Source organism: Scyliorhinus torazame, chromosome 15 (genome assembly GCF_047496885.1).
Source record: "Scyliorhinus torazame isolate Kashiwa2021f chromosome 15, sScyTor2.1, whole genome shotgun sequence".
In the NCBI taxonomy this organism is placed as follows: domain Eukaryota; kingdom Metazoa; phylum Chordata; class Chondrichthyes; order Carcharhiniformes; family Scyliorhinidae; genus Scyliorhinus; species Scyliorhinus torazame.
This window is the reverse complement of record NC_092721.1, coordinates 165,522,584-165,544,311: the sequence shown is the minus strand read 5'-3', so window position 1 is coordinate 165,544,311 and position 21,728 is coordinate 165,522,584. Positions and strand designations below refer to the sequence as shown.

The window sequence follows — 21,728 nt, the reverse complement described above, 5'->3', positions numbered from 1 at the left end:
CTCCCGGCCACTTGCTTTGGTCCACCGCTTGTAGCATTCTCTGGTGCAGATCATCTAAAGAAGATGGTGCCATGCCATTGCCCAACCAATCAGACAGTCTGTGGGTTACCAGGGTAGCTGGTAAAATCATGGTAAAGACTCTGGCTGTATATTTGAGCTTTTGGAGTGCAAAACAGACACTATCTGATCAGCGGTAATATAGCCTGTTCAATTTCCTATTCCGTTCCATGGAAACCAGTTTCACTCGCATGATTAACAGTTACCTGCATTGTTTACTCCACCATCCCCTCCTTGCCACCCCAGCACCATCATTTCTTTTTGCCCAACTGGCTGCCTGAGAGATGGCCACGAGCCTGAGAAACTTGCAACTGCATCTAATGTTTATCCATTCCATATTCCACTCACTTGTGAGATAGCCAATCATTTCAATACTATCCCGTTGTGATATGAATTCCAGTTGTGTCAGCCTTGGCTCCTCTGTGGGTAACATTCGTGCCTCTTAAGTAGAAGATTGTGAGTTTAAATCCCACCCCAGTGATTTAAAAATCTAATCTGGACTGACAATATAATCCTGAAAGAGTGTTATGTTAACTTTTGGATGAGAGCAGTTGCGAAGACAAAAACAAATCAATTCATATAATAGAAGTTAGGCTTAGAGGTTGCAGTGTTTGTTTTACACCCATGCCCCTGGTTCCAATATGCTCATTGCTCATTCGAAATGCTCCACTCACCATATTGATAAAGGCTTTTCCATAGGTATTCAGGGAAAATGCCTGAAATGGGTGTCAGAGACATGCATGTTCAAATATGAGGCAAACGTGTGTTCGATATCCCTTGCAAAATCTGAATGCAACTGTCTGCGACAGGTCCCATGTTCTGGTTAGTTTCTTCAAGTATTTGGCAACCAAATCAGCAGCTCTCCAGGGCCCATTGGGTACTGCCACCAAAAAGGCAAGTCGGATTTCTTTTTAAACTGCAGAGACTTTGGAGAAACAGGAGAAGAAGGAAAACGCCTCCCAGCTTCACGTTAAATCCACACAGCCCCTCATCAGCACTTAATTCCACTCCTCCCATTTGCATGCCTCCCCATCAGGATATGTTTGTCCGGATTTTGGATGGCACGTGAGCCGGATGAACTTACACCACCCCTTGTGTGACCCTGACCTCCTCTGTTCAGCTCACCTCCAATAAAGAAATGAGGTCAGCGATACCAGTTGGCCACGGCCCTGCTGTTAGAAGACACAAGCTGGCCCCAATTCCTAGGCCCTAAAGTTCTTCACACAAACTGCAGATGTGGCACATTTATTTTCCTGGTCTTCTAAAGCAAATAGCGGTTGAAAAATAAATCATAGGAGGCACCACATTACCTCAATCTTCCCACAATAACGCTCAATGGCTTGGAATGTGACATGTCGGTGAACCTAATCAATTCTGTTAAATGATTTCAAAGAAGTCTATTTGTTTGCACAGTTTAACATTGATCTTTCTTGACATCACTTGACTCCACAGTAAAGTTATTTGTCTCCGGCCCTGGCTACCTGGCAGCTGTCTTTTCTTTCTCCCTCAGGTTTGCAGCTGTTCCGAGTTAGGCATGTGCTTGAGTATATAGCAATTAAAAGTGGCCTGATATGACTTTGTTGTGCAGGCCAGGCTCCCACCTGCAGGGTGTGGGTTTCATTTTGCTTTCCCAGCAATGAAACAGAATTCACAGGCATGTACAAAACAGTCAGGTGCAGCCAAAGTGGACCTGAGCACCCTGCAGTCGTCTTAAGGTTTTCATTGTTGATTCCAAACGTGTTCCTGTGCTATCTGATGTCTGTTCAATGAAATCCTGTCTGGCTTTCAGCTGTAGACATAATACACTGTTCCATGTGCCATAGGGCATAAATGGTTCAATGGGATCACTCAATTGCTCTTTCTTTGGCAGTCGCTAATGTATTGAATGCATTAATGCTACCAGCTGTATGGATTCTAAAATAATTAAATAATATTGCCTCCAATTTGCATGTCGATTATCAACGACGGTGAATATTATCCCTCTGTGTTGGCGGGATCATAAACGTGGTCGGAATGTTTCTTCGATGTGCTGTTTCTAGTAAAATCATACACTTCTTATTTTTAGAATGATTTTACTGGAGAGAGTAAGGGAAATCATCCTGCTGTGTTTATGTTTAAGGTCACACGTGGAAACCGGGGGAAATCTTTTCCCCTGTATGTTTGGCTGCTGTGTTATTTATTAGCTTTTGTTGAGGTCCACAATCTCAGTCAGCATCTTCTGTGAGGCCAGTTCAGTGATGGCCTGAAATGTTTCATTACAATCAGGTCTCTCACTCTCTCTCTCTCTCTCTCTCTCTCTCTCTCTCTCTCTCAAGGATCTCTGTCACAATGCGTTCCAGATTTCAAATAGACCATGCTGAGCAGTAAAAGCCACACACTATCTGTACAAAGCTTCATTAAGACAGTAGAGAAGGAGAGAGCGAGAGAGAATAATGCTGACTTCAGCTATAGGAATATCCTCCAGCTCAGCAAGCTATGAGCGGGAACTGACTGTCTAAATCCTGACTGTGAATTTAGGAGAACTGTATGGTCTTGAGGTTGCCTGTCGAGCACCTACACTGGGAAATCACGAGCAGGTTCCTGACAGTTTCCAGACAATTAAAATGAATGGCCAAAACTGAAACAAACCAAGCCAGAGCTCCCTGGATGATGAAAGAGACAGAAAGTAAGATGGAGATGGAAACGGGTGTGTATGACCATTGTCGAATTGATAAAACCAGTGAGAGCCAGGCTGAATATCGAAAGTTAGGAAGGGAATTGGAAACAATGTAATAGGAGAAGCAAGGAGAGATTGAAGAGTTCAGCAGCTAACAGGAAAGGGAATTAGGCCGGGACAACACTGATTTGGGACCAAAAAGGAGATTTATACATGGAGGCAGAGGGTATGCCTTTATCAAGGAAGAAAATGGTGCCAAGAGGAGGTGATTGAGCCAAATCGTAAGAAAAGGGTATTAGAAAGGCTGGCTATATTTAATGTTGGTGAGTCATCGAGAGCAGATGAAATGCATGCGAGCAGACTGAGCGATGTAAGGGGGGAGACGGTCAAGGCACTGGCCATAGTCCTCATTAGATACAGAAGGACTGAAAATTGCAAATATTGCACCATTGCTCAACAAAGGGTGCTGGAATTGTTTTTATTCATTCAGGGGATGTGGTGTCACTGGCTGGCCGGCATTTATTGCCCATCCCTAGTCCCCCTTGACTTAAAGGGGACAGAAGGTAGTTAAGAGTCAACCACATTGCTGAGGATCTGGAGTCACATGTAAACCAGACCAGGTAAAAGTGGCAGATTTACTTCCTAAAAGTCCTTAGTTAACCAAATGAGTTGTTACATCAATTGACAATGATTCCATGGTCATCATTAGTGTCATAATATACATCAGTTCATTATGGTGCAATCACATACTGATGGACATGCAGTAGGACCAACCAGCATACATAACACCGCAGCCAATCACCAATGAGAGCACAAGCACTTTAAGGACAGGAGAGTTCCCGCTCATTCTAGCAGCAGCCAGCTCAGAGCACAGAGCTCACAGCCTGCATCACAGACATTCACCATGGGCTGAGTGCCTCACCATAGCTAGTGATAGGAAAGGGTACACAGTTAAGCTGGCATTGCTTATACCCACGTTTACAGTATGTTAGCATAGTTGAACAGCTAATAAAATAGCGTCACACCACTTCCAGCATTGTTGGCTTGTTTGTAAACCAGAACATCCAACACGGCAATTAGGCTTTTAATTCCGGATTTATTTTCCTCATCGGCTGTACTGGGATTATAAACTGGGTCCCCAGCGTATTACCCTCGGTTTCTGGATTATTAGTCCTGTGACTGCAACCCCACCACATCAGAATAGTTTTCATAGAATTTGCAGTGCAGAAGGAGGCCATTCGGCCCATCGAGTCTGCACCGGTTCTTGGAAAGAGCACTCTACCCAAGGCCAACACCTCCACCCTATCCCCACAACCCAATAGCCCCACCCAACACTAAGGGCAATTTATCATGGCCAATCCACCTAACCACATCTTTGGACTGTGGGAGGAAACCTGAGCATTCGGAGGAAACCCACGCACACACGGGGAGGATGTGCCGACTCCGCACAGACAGTGACCCAAGCCGGAATCGAACCTGGGACCCTGGAGCTGTGAAGCAATTGTGCTATCCACAATGCTACCGTGCTGCCCCTAGGAATAAACTGTAGTTTAGCCACAATGGTAGGAAAGCTTTTAGAAATTAGTATCCATGGCTCAATTAACAGTCACTTGGGAAAAGGGGAATCAATTAAGGAAAGTTTACATGGATTTGTTAAAGACAAGTCCTGTTTAATGAATTTGATTTGAGTTTGTGGTGAGTTAACAGGAAGAGTTAATGTGGAATATGCAGTTGATGTGGTGCACATGGAAGGTGGTTGATAAAATGCCACATAACAGGCTTGTCGAGCGGCACGGTAGCACAGTGGTTAGCACTATTGCTTCATAGCACCAGGGACCCAGATTCGTTTCGCCGCATGGGTCACTCTGTGCAGAGTCTGCACATTCTATCGTGCCTGCGTTTCCTCCGGGTGCTCCAGTTTCCTCCCACAAGTCCCGAAAGACGTGCTTGTTAGGTGAATTGGATGTTCTGAATTCTTACTCAGTGTACTCAAACAGGCGTTGAAGTGTGGTGACATGGGGGATTTTCACAGTAACTTCATTGCAGTGTTACTTGTGACACAAATAAAGATTGTTATATTATTATTGTCAGCAAAACTGAAATCCATGAAATAAAAGGGACAGCAGCAGCATGGATACAAAGTTCTTACAAGGCCTGGCAGGTTAGATGTAGATGGAATGTTTCCCCTGGCTGGTGAGTTTTGAACCAGGCGACACAGTCACAGAATAAGGAGCAAGTAATTTAGGAGAGAGATGAGGAGGAATTTCTTCACTCAGAGGATGGTGAACTTTGGAATTCTCTAGTCCCAAGAGCTGTGGATATTGAGTATGTTCAAGGAAGAAATAGATAAAGGGCGACAGGCCTCTTCCTGATGGTCATTACGCCCCACGAGACGTTCCACAATTGCAGGCTCCAGAATTGCATAGTTAAGTGAGCTTAACTACTCACTTAACTATGCCTATGCCAGATCTAACTGGCCCAGGGATCTACCAGCCTCGCCGAGGAGACCGCAGCCAGGCGCCATTTAGTACCGGTCCCCACAAACGAGGACCAGACGGAACTGCACTTGGCGGTGGGGGTGGGGGGGGGGGGGTGGGGGGGGGGGGGGTGGGGTGTCTCCGAGTTGATCGGAGGCACTGCTGATGCCATCCAGGCACCGTGCCACTGACAACCTGGCACCTTGGCAGTGCCACCTGTGAAACTGGCTGTGCCATCCTGGCATTGCCAGGTGGCATTTTGCACCCTGCGAGGATTGTCTCCGGTGTTTCCCTGTCCTTACGAGGCAGGGGGTGGCTCGAAGGCCCCCCCAACAGGTGAGTTGGGGTGTTGGGGGAGGTCTGGGAGTTGTGTTGGAGGGTGGCGAGCGTAGCTCCTCAGTGCAGGAAATGAGGCCTCGGCGGGGGTTTCCCGCTGACGTCGAAAAAATAACAGAGTGCCGTTCGATAGCAGGGTTGTTCCCGCCACTAGAAACGCTGGGAATGACCTCACTCATCAGGATTCTTTCTTTTCCGTTGGATCGTGCCCAAGATTTCTGGATACTAATTCCATCCAGGGATAATGGGGGAAAATGACAAAGAGATAGATGATCAGCCATTTACTATTTGAATGGCGGAGCAGGCCCGATGGACCGAATGACCTACACTATTCTGATTTTCCTAAAGACGGCTGTGTGTCAGGAAACAGTAGTGACGGATGGTTGCTTTTCGGACTGGAGTAAGCTGTACAGTGGGGTTCTCCAGGGGATCGGTATTGAGACCACTGATTTTCTTGATCTGTTTTAATGACTTAGACTTGGGTGAGCTGAGCAATTTCAAACTTTGCATGACACAAACCTTGGAAGTATTGTGAGCAGTGAGGAGGATAGGTTGACCCCTCTCCCTTTTGAGAGCTGACTTAACATGAGGGTCACCACACCTCAGGCGAGGGGCAAGGCTGGGCCTTCATGAATAACCTCAGCCGGCACGGGAATAGTGACAGACTTCAAATGGACAAAGACAGGATGGTGGAATGGATGAGTACCTGGCAGATAAAATTAATGCGATGAAGTGTGAAATGATTCTATAAATAAAGGCACAAGAGTACAAAAACAAGCACGTTATGATGAACTTTTAGAAAACACTGGTTTGGCTTCAACTGGAATGTAATTGTTTCTACGCTAGTAGATAGTAGAATGGCAGTAATGTTTACAATTTGCTTTATCCAAATAGATGCGAATCATTGGAATTTCCAAACAGTTTATACTATATCATTTACACCCAATCAGCTCTTTTGCGTAACATGCTAACAATCAAGATGTGTATGACTATGGGGTAATATTCAACTAAGAGCAGCAGGTGGCCTACCCTTTGAAAAACTGGCTGAGTTGTATAAAGGAATTGGAAGCAAGGTGATGTATAATGCTTGGCTGCTTCACTACTGGGCATTTCGGGCGGGATTATCCTGTCCCCAGCCACGTGTTTCTCGGCAGTGCACCATTCGCTGGCAGCAGGAAGCGAGAATCCCGCGGAGGCGGCACTGGAGCACACTGGATAGCACTGTTGCTTCACAGCGCCAGGGTCCCAGGTTCGATTCCTGCTTGGGTCACTATCTGCGTGGAATCTGTACGTTCTCCCCATGTCTGGGTGGGTTTCCTCCGGGTGCTCCGGTTTCCTCCCACAAGTCCCGAAAGACGTGCTGTTAGGTGAATTGGACATTCTGAATTTTCCCTCTGTGGACCCAAACAGGCGCCGGAATGTGGCGACTAGGGGCTTTTCACAGTAACTTCATTGCAGTGTTAATGTAAGCTTATTTGTGACAATGAAGATTATTATTATTGTCAATGGGATTTCTAATTGACGTCACCCCACGCCGCCGGGAAATCCATGGATAAGGGTGCGCTGCCAATAGGAAGAGAAAATCCCAGAAGTCAGAGAATTCCCACTCTCCTTGAATCACTACCCCTATATTTTGTAACAGAAGAATTGCATGAATAAAAAGGGCACATTTGTTGCTACACAGTGGCAGGCTCATTTTGTACTCAGGTTTGCTGCAGTGTTTAATTGGCAGCTGGGAAAAGAACAATGATGCAATAAAACTCCACAGGACACTGCACAGGAGCAATAAAAATACAAAATATGACACTGAACCACATAAAGATAGATTAACTCCGGTGGCCAAAGCCTTGGTAGGTTTTAAGATGTATCTTAAAGAAAGAAAGCGAGGTGCAAAGGTAGAGAGGTGTAGGGAGAGAATTCTGGAGATTTGGTCCGAAATAACTGAGCACACTGACACCAACAATGGAGTGAATTCTAAATCTTTTAATATATTCATTCATGGCGTAAGTGCACCATTGGCAAGATTAAAATCGAGGATGCTCAAGAGGCTAGAATTGGATGAGCACAGGGAACTTGGAAGGCTGTGGGCTGGAGGAGATTATGGCGTTAGCGAGGGGCAAGTCTGTGATGAATTGGAAATCAAGCATTTAAAAAGAGTTTAACATCTAGATTTTGCTTGAAAGGGGGCCAATGCAGGCCAGTGAGCGTTGGAGTGAATGGTGAACGGTGCTTTGCACGAGTTCAGGGACAACAGAATTTTGGAAGATTTCTCGGGTAGAAGGTGAGAGACCAGCCAGGAGTACTTTGGAATAGTCAAGTCGAGAGGTAACAATGGCATGAATGAGGATTTCATAGGGGAGATGAGATGAGGCAGGTGTGAGATTGGGCGGTGTTATGGAAGTGAAAATAAGCGGCCTTAGTGATGTGAATGTATAGTCAGAAGCTCATCTTGCGATCAGTTGGGACAACATCTATATTTTGAATGTGCAACATTCTTTCATTGATCATTCAAGTTAGATAGAACTCTGCAATGTATGTTGAGAGCTGTGAACAATTCAATCGTAATTCATTTTCAAGAGACGTGTTTGTTATCAGTCTGTATATTCAACATCTTGGCTCTTTTTGGCTAACTAAATGCTTACTTTCATTATTTTGACAACAGGTTGGTCCTGTATGAATGCTGCCCAGGTTATATGAGACTTGATGGTGGGCGTGGGTGCCCAGCAGGTAATTAAAATGCCTTGTTTTAATCATTTTAACACTAGATTAGATGCTATTTTAATGGTTGCGACTACGAAAATCACTGAACAGTGCAGAATTTAAAAAATATATAAATTTAGAGTATCCAATCATTTTTTCCAATTAAGGGGCAATTTAACGTGGCCAATCCACCTGCCCTGCACATCTTTGGGTTGTGGTGGTGAAACCCACGCAAACACGGGGCGAATGTGCAAACTTCACACGGACAGTGACCCAGAGCCAGGATCGAACCTGGGACCTCGGCGCCATGAGGCAGCAGGGCTAACCCACTGTGCCTGCGTGCTGCTCTTAACAGTGCAGAATTTGATGTTATTCTGGCATATGCCAATTATACTTTCTCTTCGCAATGGTTTCTCCATCATCATTTGTGGGCAGCACGGCAGCATTGTGGATAGCACAATTGCTTCACAGCTCCAGGGTCCCGGGTTCAATTCCGGCTTGGGTTTCTGTCTGTGCGGAGTCTGTACATCCTCCCCGTGTGTGCGTGGATTTCCTCCGGGTCCTCCGGTTTCCTCCCACAGTCCAAAGATGTGCAGGTTAGGTGGATTGGCCATGATAAATTGCGCTTAGTGTCCAAAATTGCCCTTCGTGTTGGGTGGGGCTACTGGGTTGTGGGGATAGAGTGGAGGTGTTGGCCTTGGGTAGAGTGCTCTTTCCAAGAACCGGTGCAGACTCGATGGGCCGAATGGCCTCCTTCTGCACTGTAAATTCTATGATAATCTGTGATCTCATACTGTGCAGGGGACTTGTCTATGGATAATGGAAATTAGTGGATTATCTAGAGATCCTAAATGTAGGTTTGATAATATATTGTTGCCGCAGTACTTGAGGTCCAGCAATGAAGACACAGTGCAAATAACAGATATTTCATTTAAGTTTGCTGGTGCAACATATTTGGGGCAAGATTTTACAGAGCCGCCATGGTGTGTCTCCCCCTGGTGGATGTGGCGGGCAGTTGATTTCAGCGGGACCATAATATCTCGTCTGGTGGGAGGGGCTGTAAAATCTTGCCCTTGGTCTATGTCACACAACGTGAGTTAAAGTCAGCAATTTGTACAATAGATGGCTCCTTGTTCCTGGAAAAATCCAGGCAGTATGTTAACAAGGCACGTAGTTTAAACAGGTCACTGGAGGTTGATTATCAGTTGATGTACCTGTGTTAATTTTTTCGTAACTGGGAGCTAACAATGGAGGGCTTGTGGCGCTGTGGGTAGTGTCCCAGCCTCTGAGCCAGAAGCTCTAAATTCGAGTCCCACCACAGGACTTGATGACCAAGGAAGGTGCAAAAATAACGTTGCCAAACAGGTTTGAGTGTGTCAAACTGCAAATCCTTCCAAACACACCAATGGCTGGTGGTAAGAGCGGGAGAGACTTCTGGTCAGCCACACTTGATGTGGAATGGAGGCCTTCAAGCTATAAACCTCCAGCGACAGATTAATGACCAGCTATAGGAATTGCTAGCTATAGAAACAGACTGAGTGCCTGAGTGCACCACTAGATGTGGGAAGAGAATTGGAATCAGTACTAACAATCCACCATCATACATCAGTAACACATCATAAAAGTATTGGCTCCCTCTATCATAGAATAGAATAGAATCCCTACAGTGCAGAAGGATGTCATTTGGCCCATCTAGTCTGCACCGACTCTCCGAACTATGTGCTATAGTGAAGAAAACCTACGTAAACTGGAATGTCAGCTTCTGAAGATAGTTACCTATGACACAAACATTCCTTTCAGATTAAACCCATGATGAGATTATCATTTTGTAATCAATTAGTCGTAGTTGATTAATTTTCCACCATCCATCCAGAAATACTGAGTGCAATTGTAGTTCTGTTATTGCCGTCCCCCCCCCACCACCTCATGATGCTGAGGGTAATTATGGAGCCTCAGCCCCTCTAACGAGACAGAGATGCTGAGGATCAGGCAGCACGTCTGCTTTCTGCTAAGCCCCTTGAGAAATGCTGGAATTAATTTGATTACTCTGCTGCTATTCTACTGGGGATCAGCATATTCGACATTGGCAGCCTTTCCACTCTGCATGATGCAGTTAATCCATAAATAAACTGACGAGCCGTCAGGGGAGCTGTATGGTGCTGCTAATCATTTAAAGAGAGCTTTGAAGTCTTGAGTTGTCATGTAAATCATTGAGCATTTATTTGCCATAGTACAACAGGAATTAGAGAGTATTATTCCCTTTGTTCAATAATGTTTAACTTATCTATAAATCATAGTCTAAAAAATTATAATCTGTTAGACAATTGGCAACAGGTAGCAACATATCTTATCAAACAACATCAGGAAAAGCAATATCTATTTTCATAAGCTTTCACCTTCATTCTCATGTGTGAATGTTTGGTTCCATTTCACTGGTTATTATACCACATTACACATCAAATAATACCACCTGAAGGCATCTTGAAACCAAAGAACGGATGTTAATGCCCCCCCCTCCCCCACCATCACCACCACTGGGCATGTTTTCAACATGGGGTGGGTCAGTGGGATTGGGGACGGGGGCAGTATGAAATATGAGCGGTGGCTTGCACACTACCTTACCGTTCACCCCAGAGAGGTCCCTCATAAGATGGTTGGTAGTCAGCCTGTCTGCTATTTTAAAATAATAAGCTTTATTGTCACAAGCAGGTTTACATTAACACTGCATTGAAGTTCCTGTGAAAAGCCCCTAGTCGCAACATTCCGGCACCTGTTCGGGTACACAGAGGGAGAATTCAGAATATCCAAATTACCTGACAGCACGTCTTTCGGGACTTGCGGGAGGAAACAGGAGCACCCGTAGGAATCCCACGCAGATGCGGGGAGAACATGCAGACTCCACACTGACAGTGACCCAAGCCGGGTATCGAACCTAGGAACCTGGTGCTGTGAAGCCATAGTGCTAACCACTGTGCTACCATGCTGCCCGAAAGGGTCAATTCAGTTGGCCTGGTTAATAAGCTGCTCGGGCCACAATATAGTTGGAGTGGGCAGAGCGTTTTCTTAAGCAAACTATATTTAAGAAGGTTGGGGGGAAATGGATGGCTATGTCATTTGGGGCTGCCCTTTGTGCATAGGGGGCACCCTCCTGCACCAAGATGATACACCCCTTTTGCTCCTTCCCCCCACGGCCTCTAATGTGAATGAAGCAATAAAGTAATAGTTTTCACTTCAGGGCTTTTGGAACAATATTTTGCAACAGTGTTTTGATGTGATCTAACTGAAGCTGTTCACATCCAACAACATTTTGAGCGATTTTTGAAAGAACGATCAGGTGACCCATTTTACAATTCTGATAAAAGCAAAATGCACTTCACGGCATGCCTCAAAAGCGAGATTAATGTAATCGTTCCAAATTTTTTTTTTCTTTATTCTTTTTCATGGGATGTGGGCATCGCAGACAAGGCCAGGTAAGGTCAACAGATTTCCTTCCCTAAAGACATTAGTGAACCGGATGGATTTTGATGACAATCTGCAATGGTTATCATTAGATTTTTAATTCCAGATTTTTGTTTGAATTCAAATTTCACCATCTGCTGTGGCAGGATTCGAACCCAAGTCTCCAGAGCATTACCTGGGTATCTAGATTACCACCCTAGTGACAGTACCACTATGCCACTGCCTCCCCAAGATTAATCTTATATTGACTATCCAACTACTTCTGAGCACAGTTCCACAGCACTGAGAATGTCCATAGTGGAAATGGTGATAGATTATAGGATGACAGAATGACACTTTGTACCGTTAGGATAATTTAGTGCAACTGAGCAGTTTGTTGCTAAGATTATTATTAGCAGAACTTCAAAGGCCTGCATTGTGCTTGCTGGTGTATATTCCTCTGAAGATAAATTTTGTCTAAAACTCTTCCTTGTTTATTTTTTCTTTTTAGTTGCCCCTATTGACCATGTCTATGGTACTTTGGGTATTGTGGGCGCCAGAAGTACACAGAATTATGCAGACAGATCTAATCTAAGAAAAGAGATTGAAGGTGTCGGATCATTCACCTTCTTTGCGCCGAGTGATGATGCTTGGATGCTGCTGAATGCCGTAAGTTGTCCATGAAATATCCGCAAGCGAAACGGCCCTTTTCAATAGGCAGCAAGCTTGTCCAAAGACAGCAAATTGCAAATTCTTTGAATAGCTGTGGATATTGTTTGAATTCCACGGATGGCAGTAATCAATACCTTGTCAGCCACACTGCCATGTGGCTGCCTCACCCCAGAAAATCTCCCTTCAAAAAGATGATGCATTTTAAAAGGAAACATGAAACTTAAAGAATGAAATTTGGCTTGATCAGATTGTGATCAGCTGCCAGTTCAGCTGGAGAAAGGATATGCAGAAGCAATAACTGCTGGGGTCAGGGAAGGAGGAGAAGTCTGGCCAGGGAGAAATATATCAGAATAAAATCCAGCACTGATAAAGGTTAGCTCGTAAACAACTACTTGACATCAGCTAAAAATATTTTTCTGTTTGTGAATGTTCTCCAAATTTAAATTACGAGATATTTATAAGATCTTACAAATAGACTATGATATTCCACCACATTAATTCAATTTTGAACTTTTAATCTTACACATTGGGCGGGATTCTCCCTTTCCCCAGCTGCGTATTTCTCGACAGCGCGCTGTTCGCTGGCAGCGGGATCCTGTCTTCCCACCACTTGTAAATGGGATTTCCCACTGTAACCACCCCACGCTGGCGGGGGTGCACTGCCTGTGGGGAAATTGAATCTCAACGAGCAGAGAATTCCGGCCATTATTTCTAAATACCATTACAAATCGTAGGCACAAAGAATACGTTAAGTACCTGACATTCTCTCTTTATTCGCTAACAGGATATTCGTGATGCATTGTTAAGCAATGTGAACATTGAACTGCTCAATGCTTTGCATTACCATATGGTGAACTATCGCTTATTGACAAAGGACATGAAGGATGGAATGTCTGTGCCCTCTATGTACAGTGACCTCAATATCCTCATCAATCATTATCCAAATGGGGTAGGTTTGTGGCCCTTACTCACTTTTACATCTTTCAACTGTGGGGAGTTGGTTAGCTCAGTTGTGTGATGCCGAATGATGCTCACAGAATGGGTTCAATCCTCATACCAGCTGTGATAGTTCATGGAGACTTGCCTGCTCACCTTGCCCCACACTTGCTGTGCAAAGTGGTGCCCCTTGAGGTACAGAACTAATTGTTTCTCTCTCATGGGCGGAGATGCCCATACTCCTTCATGGATTACAGCTAATTAGTAAGGTACCTTCAATGTAAAATAAGTTAGCATGAGGGTTTACTCAGTGTGGAAATTAGTTACAGGGCACAAAATTATTTGATTTGTGGCAGAACCTGGAACATATTCTGAAGCGACAAAGATCCAGTCATATAATCTTAAATTATCCTAAATAATTTACAAATGAGAAAATTTTGGGCAGATAGTGATAATCCAGAAATTGTGATAACGCTTCAGTTATGTGCACCAAGAATGACCATTTTTTGTGCCTTTCTTCTTTCCTGGAGGCACTTTGGAGCACTACAAGTGTTTTTAGGATTCCAAAATGGCGTGTGAATCACATTGGAGGACATTTTGGTAAAGAGTTATACACATGGATAATTAATGTCCAAAAAAAGTAGGCAGAACAGGAAAATCTTGACTTCAACTTGATGAAACACTGACTTGACACCAGTGCTACCATTTTAGAGCTACATACTCCAGTCACGCCCTCTCCTAAGCTCACACACACACACAACTGAGCATGCATCAGATAACATGGAGGACCACCCTCCCCCATCCCGCAAAAGCAGGGCAATTTAAAGGGACCATGACTACATACAGGTTAATTGCTGGTTTATTTCTTCTGACTTACAATTCTATACATTTTTGCTGCTTTCTCTCGTTCCTCCAAGTTGCCAAAGCATACAGGGAGCAGTGCAGCAGGTTCTGAGGTAAAATTTGTTAACTTCATGGTTCTGTTCAAATCGCAATGAGTCAAATTCAGAAAACACAAAACTCCAGTTATGTCAAAGTCATCAGCCAATCCCACTGGCAGAATAATAAATCCCATCGAACAACACCCACACTAATCTGAAATCTTGCACTGGTAACTTCGGATTAGCTGAATTTGTCTTGCGTGTCATATGATGGTGCTGACCTATCAGGGAGAGTTAGGCAGCAGGAGCGTGTGAAATCATGGAGCAAGCCACCATTGGACGTAAAGATCTCCCTGCGGGGAACCTGCGAGTATGCCTAAACCTGGGGACTTTTCACAGTAACTTCATACTTGTGACAATAAAAGATTATTATTATTATTACTTGTGGGAAAGTTTAAAATGTTTTCGATTAGAGAGAAAGTGAAGTTGATTGGTGAACTGGAAAGTGGACATTTGTCCACCTTTATGAAACACAAGGTGAACATCTAGAAATAGCTCCACAAGTGGGCATTGTCCCCTGCAAGTTGCTCTCAGATGTGGGTGTGATAGTAAGCAGCCTTCTTGGCATCGGGCATGACTGGGAGAATGAGCAGAGGTTACACACAGCAAGACAAGTTGCTGGAAGAGGGAGGAGAAAGAGTGGGGGCAAAGGTTCTCTGCAATTCTCCTACCTGAGCCTCAACGATGACCAATAGTTAGCTGTCAACCCTTCACTGAAATCTGCCAACTGCTGCAGCCACAAGCCCAACTTCAGAGCAGAATAAGGACTGCATTGCCAGTGGCTATGTAGATAAGTGCAGTTATGAACTTTAATGCATCTCGCTCCTTCTAAGCAAGAGCTGGTGATGTTGTGGCAAGGGTTCACAATTTATTATCCATTAAAAAAGAGATCGTTGATGTTCTCTATTATAACTTCATTTAATTTCCCCTTTCTAAAGAGAAGTAAATCAAATGAGCTTGAGGGTTTGCCTGAATTACAGGTGCTGGATGCCCTTGACATTACTATGGAGGCACCTCAAATCAACTCTGTCCTCTACCGAAACTGCGAAGGTTTCCTCAATGTTCAGGTGGTGTGTAACCACAGATAACGTAACATGCAGGCCAATGCCCAGTTCGTTTGGCAGCAGTCCTGATGCCTTCATTCTGCAGAAGCCTGCAATGCCAACTGTCTTTTAGCCTCTATTGTAAACCAAAGGTTGGCTACTGGGCCACAAGACCTAGGCACTGGCAACATGACTCAAAACTCTGGTTTGGAATCCACACACACATTAGCATGCAAGAGAGTCAGCTGCCCTGAGGAATGTGATAGAGCAGACCATTGGAGTGCTAGAGTTACAATTCTACTGCCTGGATTGCTGTGGTTCAGCCTGCAGTGCTCTACAGATTAGATGTTGCGATTATTGGCAGTCTGCTGTATGATGCATCATCTCAACACCATGAGGCGAAAGTCCTTGTCACTAGTTATATAGAAAACAGCTGGAAGAGATTGAAGATGAGGAAGAGGAAAGGAAGCTCCGACCAAGACAGCTCTTTGTACCTGGGCTGAATGTGAAAAATGGATTAGAGTGCAGTAATCCGAGCCCTGATGGTAATGGTAGCCTAGTGGTTCTGTTCGTGGACCAGTAACCCAGAGACGTAAATTCAATTCCCACCAACATCTCATGGGAATTTAAATTCAGTTAATTAAATACATCTGGAATAAAAAGCCAGTATCAGTACTGATGACTATGAAACTACTGGATTACTGGATGCAAATATTTCCATCAGGGAAGAGTCTGCTCGCCTTACCAAGCCTGGCCTGTATGTCACACCAGACCCACTGTAATGGTTGATTCTTAACTCTTCTCCGGGATGGTTGAAGTAAGCATTCATGGTTCATGGGTGCAGTCACGGTACTCAAGTGTGTGTCTGGAGGGCCTCCTGGGAGTACAAAGCACCACTCCTTCTCCCCACCTGCAGCCCAGTGTTGGAAAACCTTGATGCATGCACTCCCGTATGGCCAGCCATTTCTTGAGCAGCGCTATTCCAAATAATCTTAGCAGCATCCTTCCCTGGAGACAGAGGCTGATTTTAAATAGATACCAATTCACAATTGGGTACCCTATTGAAGGGTATGAAATTCATAGCTAAGACTGACAGCATTCAGCAATCATAATAATGAGCAGGTACCATGAAGATAGAATCCATAGAATTCCTACAGAGCAGAAGGAGGCCGTTCGGCCTATCGAGTCTGAGCCAACCCTCTGAAAGAGTATCCTACCGTTCGGCCCAATCCCCGACCCATCCCCATAACTTCACCTAACTTAAAATCTTTGGACACTGAGGGGCAACTTAGCATGGCCAATCCACCTAACCTGCACATCGTTGGACGCTACTTCCACTTCTGTGAGCAGGAGTGATGAAATTGCACATCACCATGCCAGTACTCGCTTTTGGGGGTTATCCAGTGTAGCTCCTACTAACTCTTGCTGCAGAGCCGTCTCTCACCCAAGTACCTGTCATTGATATGTGAGACTTTCCAGTCACTATTGCTGAGCATTGATCCCGAGGACCGTCACTACCTTTTATTATCCTGCTTTTCCTTGACCGTCACATGCCTGCTCTTCAGGGGCGGTAATTGCTAGGACATTGATCAAAGAGCAGAATCCCTCATTGACTGTTCCCTCTCCTAGGCCATGAATACTATGATCAATTGTTGTATCCATGCCACTTTTTTAAAAATGTGTTCATGTGAGTGCTGTTGGAAAGGCTGGCATTAGTTGCCCATCCCTAACTGCCCTCAAAAGGTGGTGGGCAGATACCTTCTTGAATCACTGCAGTCTACATAGGGTAGGTACCCCCACAGTGCTGTTAGGGTGGGAGTTGTAGAATTTTGACTCAGCAACTGGTGACGGAACGGTGATATAGGGTCAGATCTACCGGCTGCGTTAAGCCCAAAAGGCAGCGCGACATGGCCGGTAGATGATGCAATATTAGATCCCGCGAGGCATGGCGAGCCGGTGAGATCCCTAAGGATCTTGCGAGACGTCGCAATGCGAATCCTGCCCATTGTGGTCGGGATCGCTTTTTAGCAAATATGCAAAGCTGGTCTCACTCTAATATGCATTCCCACAATCTACCCAAGACATGGGATCTAAATCCCTTGCCTTGGGGATCTCAGGCAAGCGCTGTTCCGTGCTGGTCTCCACAAATGGGAACCCGATGGAACGGCACTTGTGGGGGGATCGGTGTCTTCCCAGATGCTTGCCCATGGTGCAGGGTGGCACCCTGGCACTGCTGGTGCCACCTGGGCATCCTGGCAGTGCCTGACATTGCCAAGATGACCATGTTGCATTGGTAGTGGCACTGCCAGGGTGCCAAGCTAGAATTTTTCCTGTACTGCAGATTGGTCCCGGGGGTACGCTGCATGGATAGGGGGAGTGGGGAGGCTGGGGGCTGCTGGCTGAGCCTTATACATGAGTTGGGGCTTGGGGGGTATTTGGGTGTCACATCGGGGAGTGTCACCATTTATGGCATCCTGATCTCACCCTGCACTGAGGTGTTCCGGCGAGCAGTGCTCCTCAGAACAGAAAATGGGACTAAGTGCGGCCTCGGCCACGCGTTTACTGCTGAGGCCCCCAATCTACCCGAATCGCTGTTCTACAGCGTCGTGTTTCTCAGTGCTCTGAGCACCGCAAAACACCCAGCTAACCGCACATTGCGGGACTCTGTTCCCATTTGGGTAGATCGAGCTCATTGTTCCAAGTCAGCATGGTGTGGGGTTTATGTAGAACGTGCAGGTGGTGGTGTTTCCATGCGTCTGCGGAGCATAATCTTATAGGTGTTAGACGTCATGGGTTTGAAGGATCGAAGGTGTTGTGGTGAGTTGCTGCAATACATCCTGTAGGTGGTGTGCACTGGTACTACTGTGCACCTCTGTGCTGGAGGGAGTGAATGTTTGTGGATGGGGTGCCAATTGTGGTAAACCACTGTTGCACCTCTATTAGGTGATGTATATTAGGACCTGTACTACAGGTACGTTGGTAGTCTCTGCCTGCTCGCTCTGCCCAGTAGGTGGAGTATGAATATGTGTGTCCTCCATGCGATAGCCATTTCACCAGCTGCTGCGGGAGGCCACACATCTTAGAGCAATAAAGCCTCAGTTGTACCCAACTCAAGTCTTTGTGCAATTGATTGTGCATCAATTTATTGCTCTAAGATTTTCCAAAGGTGGACCACCGTATCAAACCGGATCGCCTGCAGCTGGATCCGCATTCAAACGACGCCAAAAAGGACTTCAACATTGGCTAGCTTGTTTCGAGGTATACTCATACTCGGCGTCCACCCCTGTCTCGGAGGCTCAGCTAGTTGGCGCCGGCCCAGCTGCGCATGTGTAGACCCCGTGGCGCCAGGTCGATGGCGGGACCGGCAGCTGGAGCGGCGCGGGCCGCTCCAGCGCCGTGCTGGCCCCCCCGGAACGGAGAATCGGGTCTCAGAACCGGCGCCGGAGCAAAGTACTCCCGTTTTGCCGCCGACGCCAGCACTCTGGCGCCGGAGCAGAGAATCGCGGCCCTTATCTATGCCATTCATTATTTTATAGACCTCTATAACATGACCCCTAAGCCTCCTACGCTCCAGGTAAAAAAAAGTCCCAGTGTATCCAGCCTCACCTTATAACTCATACCATCAAGTCCTGGTAACATCCTAGTAAATTTTTTCTGCACTCTTTCTAGTTTAATAATATCCTTTCTATAATAGGGGTGACCAGAACGGTACACAATATTCCAAGTGTGGCCTCCAATGGTGGCACAGTAGCACAGTGGGTCGCACTGTTGCTTCACAGCGCCAGGATCCCAGGTTCGATTCCCGGCTTGGGTCACTGTCAGTGCGGAGTCTGCACGTTCTCCCCGTGTCTGCATGGTTTCCCTCCGGGTGCTCCGGTTTCCTCCCACAAGTCCCAAAAGATGTTCTGTTAGGTAATTTGGACATTCTAAATTCTCCCTCTGGGTACCCGAACAGGCACCGTAATGTGGTGACTCGGGGATTTTCACAGTAACTTCATTGCAGTGTTAATGTATGCCAATTGTGACAATAAAGATTATTATTATTATTGTTACTACTAATGTCTTGTACAGCTTCAGCAAGACGTTCCAACTCCTGTATTCAGTGTTCTGACTAATGAAACCAAGCATGCCGAATGCCTTCTTCACCACCCTGTCCACCTGTGACTCCACCTTCAAGGAGCTATGAATCTGTCCTCCTAGATCTCTTGAAAAATAAAATTCCTAGAATTCTGTATACAAGGCTGAAATACATTGTCCATCTTTAACTGCTCTGAGAAGGTGGTAGTGAGCCTTCTAGACGAATGTAGATTCTTTACCAGATCATTTCAGAAGTTGGTCATGAATCAACCATGTTGGTGTGAGATTGGAGTCCTATTTAAGTCCTATTTAAGGTAGGGCGCTGGGTTACCTTTCCCAAAGACCGCGGGGGGGGGGGGGGAGGGGGGGGGGGGCGGGGAGGGGGGGGGGGGAGCTGGGTGGGGGGGGGGAGGGGAAGGAAATTGGATGTGCTACAGATGTGAGCCAATGATGAAGGCAGTGGAAGACTGAAAATGCTCTTACTTTAAAAACATCCAACATTAATCATATTCCTCTGTCAACAGAGTCTTGAAAACGGAGTTAAAAAATCGACCAATTGCAAAAACTTGACAGAATATATTCCTTTCTCCTTTTTCTAAACCGTTGCAGATTGTTACAGTGAACTGTGCGAAAGTACTTTCTGCAAACCAGATTGCAACCAATGGCATCGTGCACGTCATTGACCGAGTTATCACAGCAGTCGGTAACACCATAGCGGACGTAATTGAAGCAACTGATGAGCTTTCTTCTCTCAGAGTAAGTTGATGTCTAACAGATGATCCAAATTAAGCATCAGCACAACAAAATAATTCTCTGATTCCTAGCACATTAAATATTGGCAATGATTGAATTTCACAATGTTGAGTAAATATTTAATTATTAAATATTTAATTTGTAAATATTTAATTTAATACAGAAGTATTTTAGCACAATTATGTTTAAACATTTGTTTAAAAAGTGCTGAATATTCTACCTGAGAACCTGAGTGGCCCAGCACAATGAAGTGTGTTAAAATGCAACATTGTGAATGAACACATTGGAGATGATTTTTGTCTCCCTCCCGTACCAATTCTGGGCAGTAGTGGAGTGGAATGAAAATCAGACATAAATCAGATTTTCATTCGGTCAGCGTCCTGCTTAATTTTTGGGTTGGGCCTGGTATGGATGTTTGAAGCCCCCACTCAAAGCAGATGGGAGCTTCGTTAGTGTATTCGGAGGGCACGTAAAGAGGCTGTTTTTAGGCCCAAAGCCTGCTGCTCATCAAGTCTCCAGCATGCCTGTGAAACTTCACATGATGGTGCAATGGGACTTGCAGGTTGCAGGACGTGGACTATATCAAGGCAAGCACCGTTGGCTTCTTAGAGACCGTTTTTCTTTCTTTCCAGCATTTAGAATTTCATAGGTCTTTGTGCCAGATGCAGCTATTTATTTATATACTCTTCCCCCGTGACTCCAGAGGGTTTGCCCCCAGGCATTGGTTGATCTAATGTGGAAAAGGAACGAGTAGAAGGATGCCAGGCTCGTTAATGTGATGACCACAATCATATTCCAACATTTTGCAGAGAGAGGTAGCAAACCTCACTTTGGCAGCTGTTGCCAGTAACGTCCACTCTTCCCAAAGACAATTGTGTCAGTGGACCTCACTGGCCTCACAACAAGATGCAGACTCCTGTCCAACCCTCGACAGGAACATCCTTTAAATGTTCCCAGTCACAGCATGTCATTGTTTACATCGTATTGCATGAAGGATGGTGCATCCAGTCAAAAACCGCATTCTTCCACCATCAGGTGAAAGGTTGAGGAGCTATAAAGACAGCAGGCCTCAAATTCTGTGGTAGACTCTACCGATCTCTGACTATTGCTCTACCAGGAAACTAGTGGAACCCCTGGAAGTGATAGGAATCTGGTTCTGCTGGCCATCTGCAATTTCAGAGTCTTTGCAATGCTTTACCAAGTCAATATCTGCCAGGGGGCAGTGAGTTCCTTAACTGCAAGCTCCACTGCCAATCCTTAATGAGAACATGGCATTGTTGAAGGAGTGGATGCATTACTGCCTTGTCCACGGTGCATTGGGCATCATCGCTGAAGTTCGGGCCAGGAAACACACCTTCCACTCCAAGCAAATATTTTTAAAAGTATTTGTGTTGCTTGTCCTTTTTGCTAAGGAGGCTGAGGAGAATGCTTCTGAGTTTGAGAGGCAGGTAACTCCCTAATCTCTAGGCTTTACAAAGCCAGAGTTCCTGTGGGCATTGAGCAGACATGCGATACAGTGTGTCCAATTGCCCCATGTTATTCAGATATGTGCCCACTGGCATACCTGCTGAGATCACACATCAACGAATGGCACGATAGCACAGTGGTTAACACTGTTGCTTCACAGCACCACAGCACCCGG

The 21,728-nt window shown here is 45.5% G+C and overlaps 1 protein-coding gene across 4 annotated transcripts in view; it reads left to right on the top strand.

Annotated features, from left to right (window-relative positions):
• The window catches only part of postnb (periostin, osteoblast specific factor b), a 104,615-nt gene that overhangs the window by 20,324 nt on the left and 62,563 nt on the right, over positions 1–21,728 (top strand). For all 4 annotated transcript variants that reach the window (XM_072477058.1, XM_072477055.1, XM_072477057.1 and 1 more), the window contains exons 3-6: positions 8,189–8,253; positions 12,176–12,333; positions 13,121–13,285; positions 19,943–20,089. In XM_072477058.1, the coding sequence (XP_072333159.1) occupies positions 8,189–8,253; positions 12,176–12,333; positions 13,121–13,285; positions 19,943–20,089 (535 nt within the window). The remainder of the gene's footprint in view (positions 1–8,188; positions 8,254–12,175; positions 12,334–13,120; positions 13,286–19,942; positions 20,090–21,728) is intronic.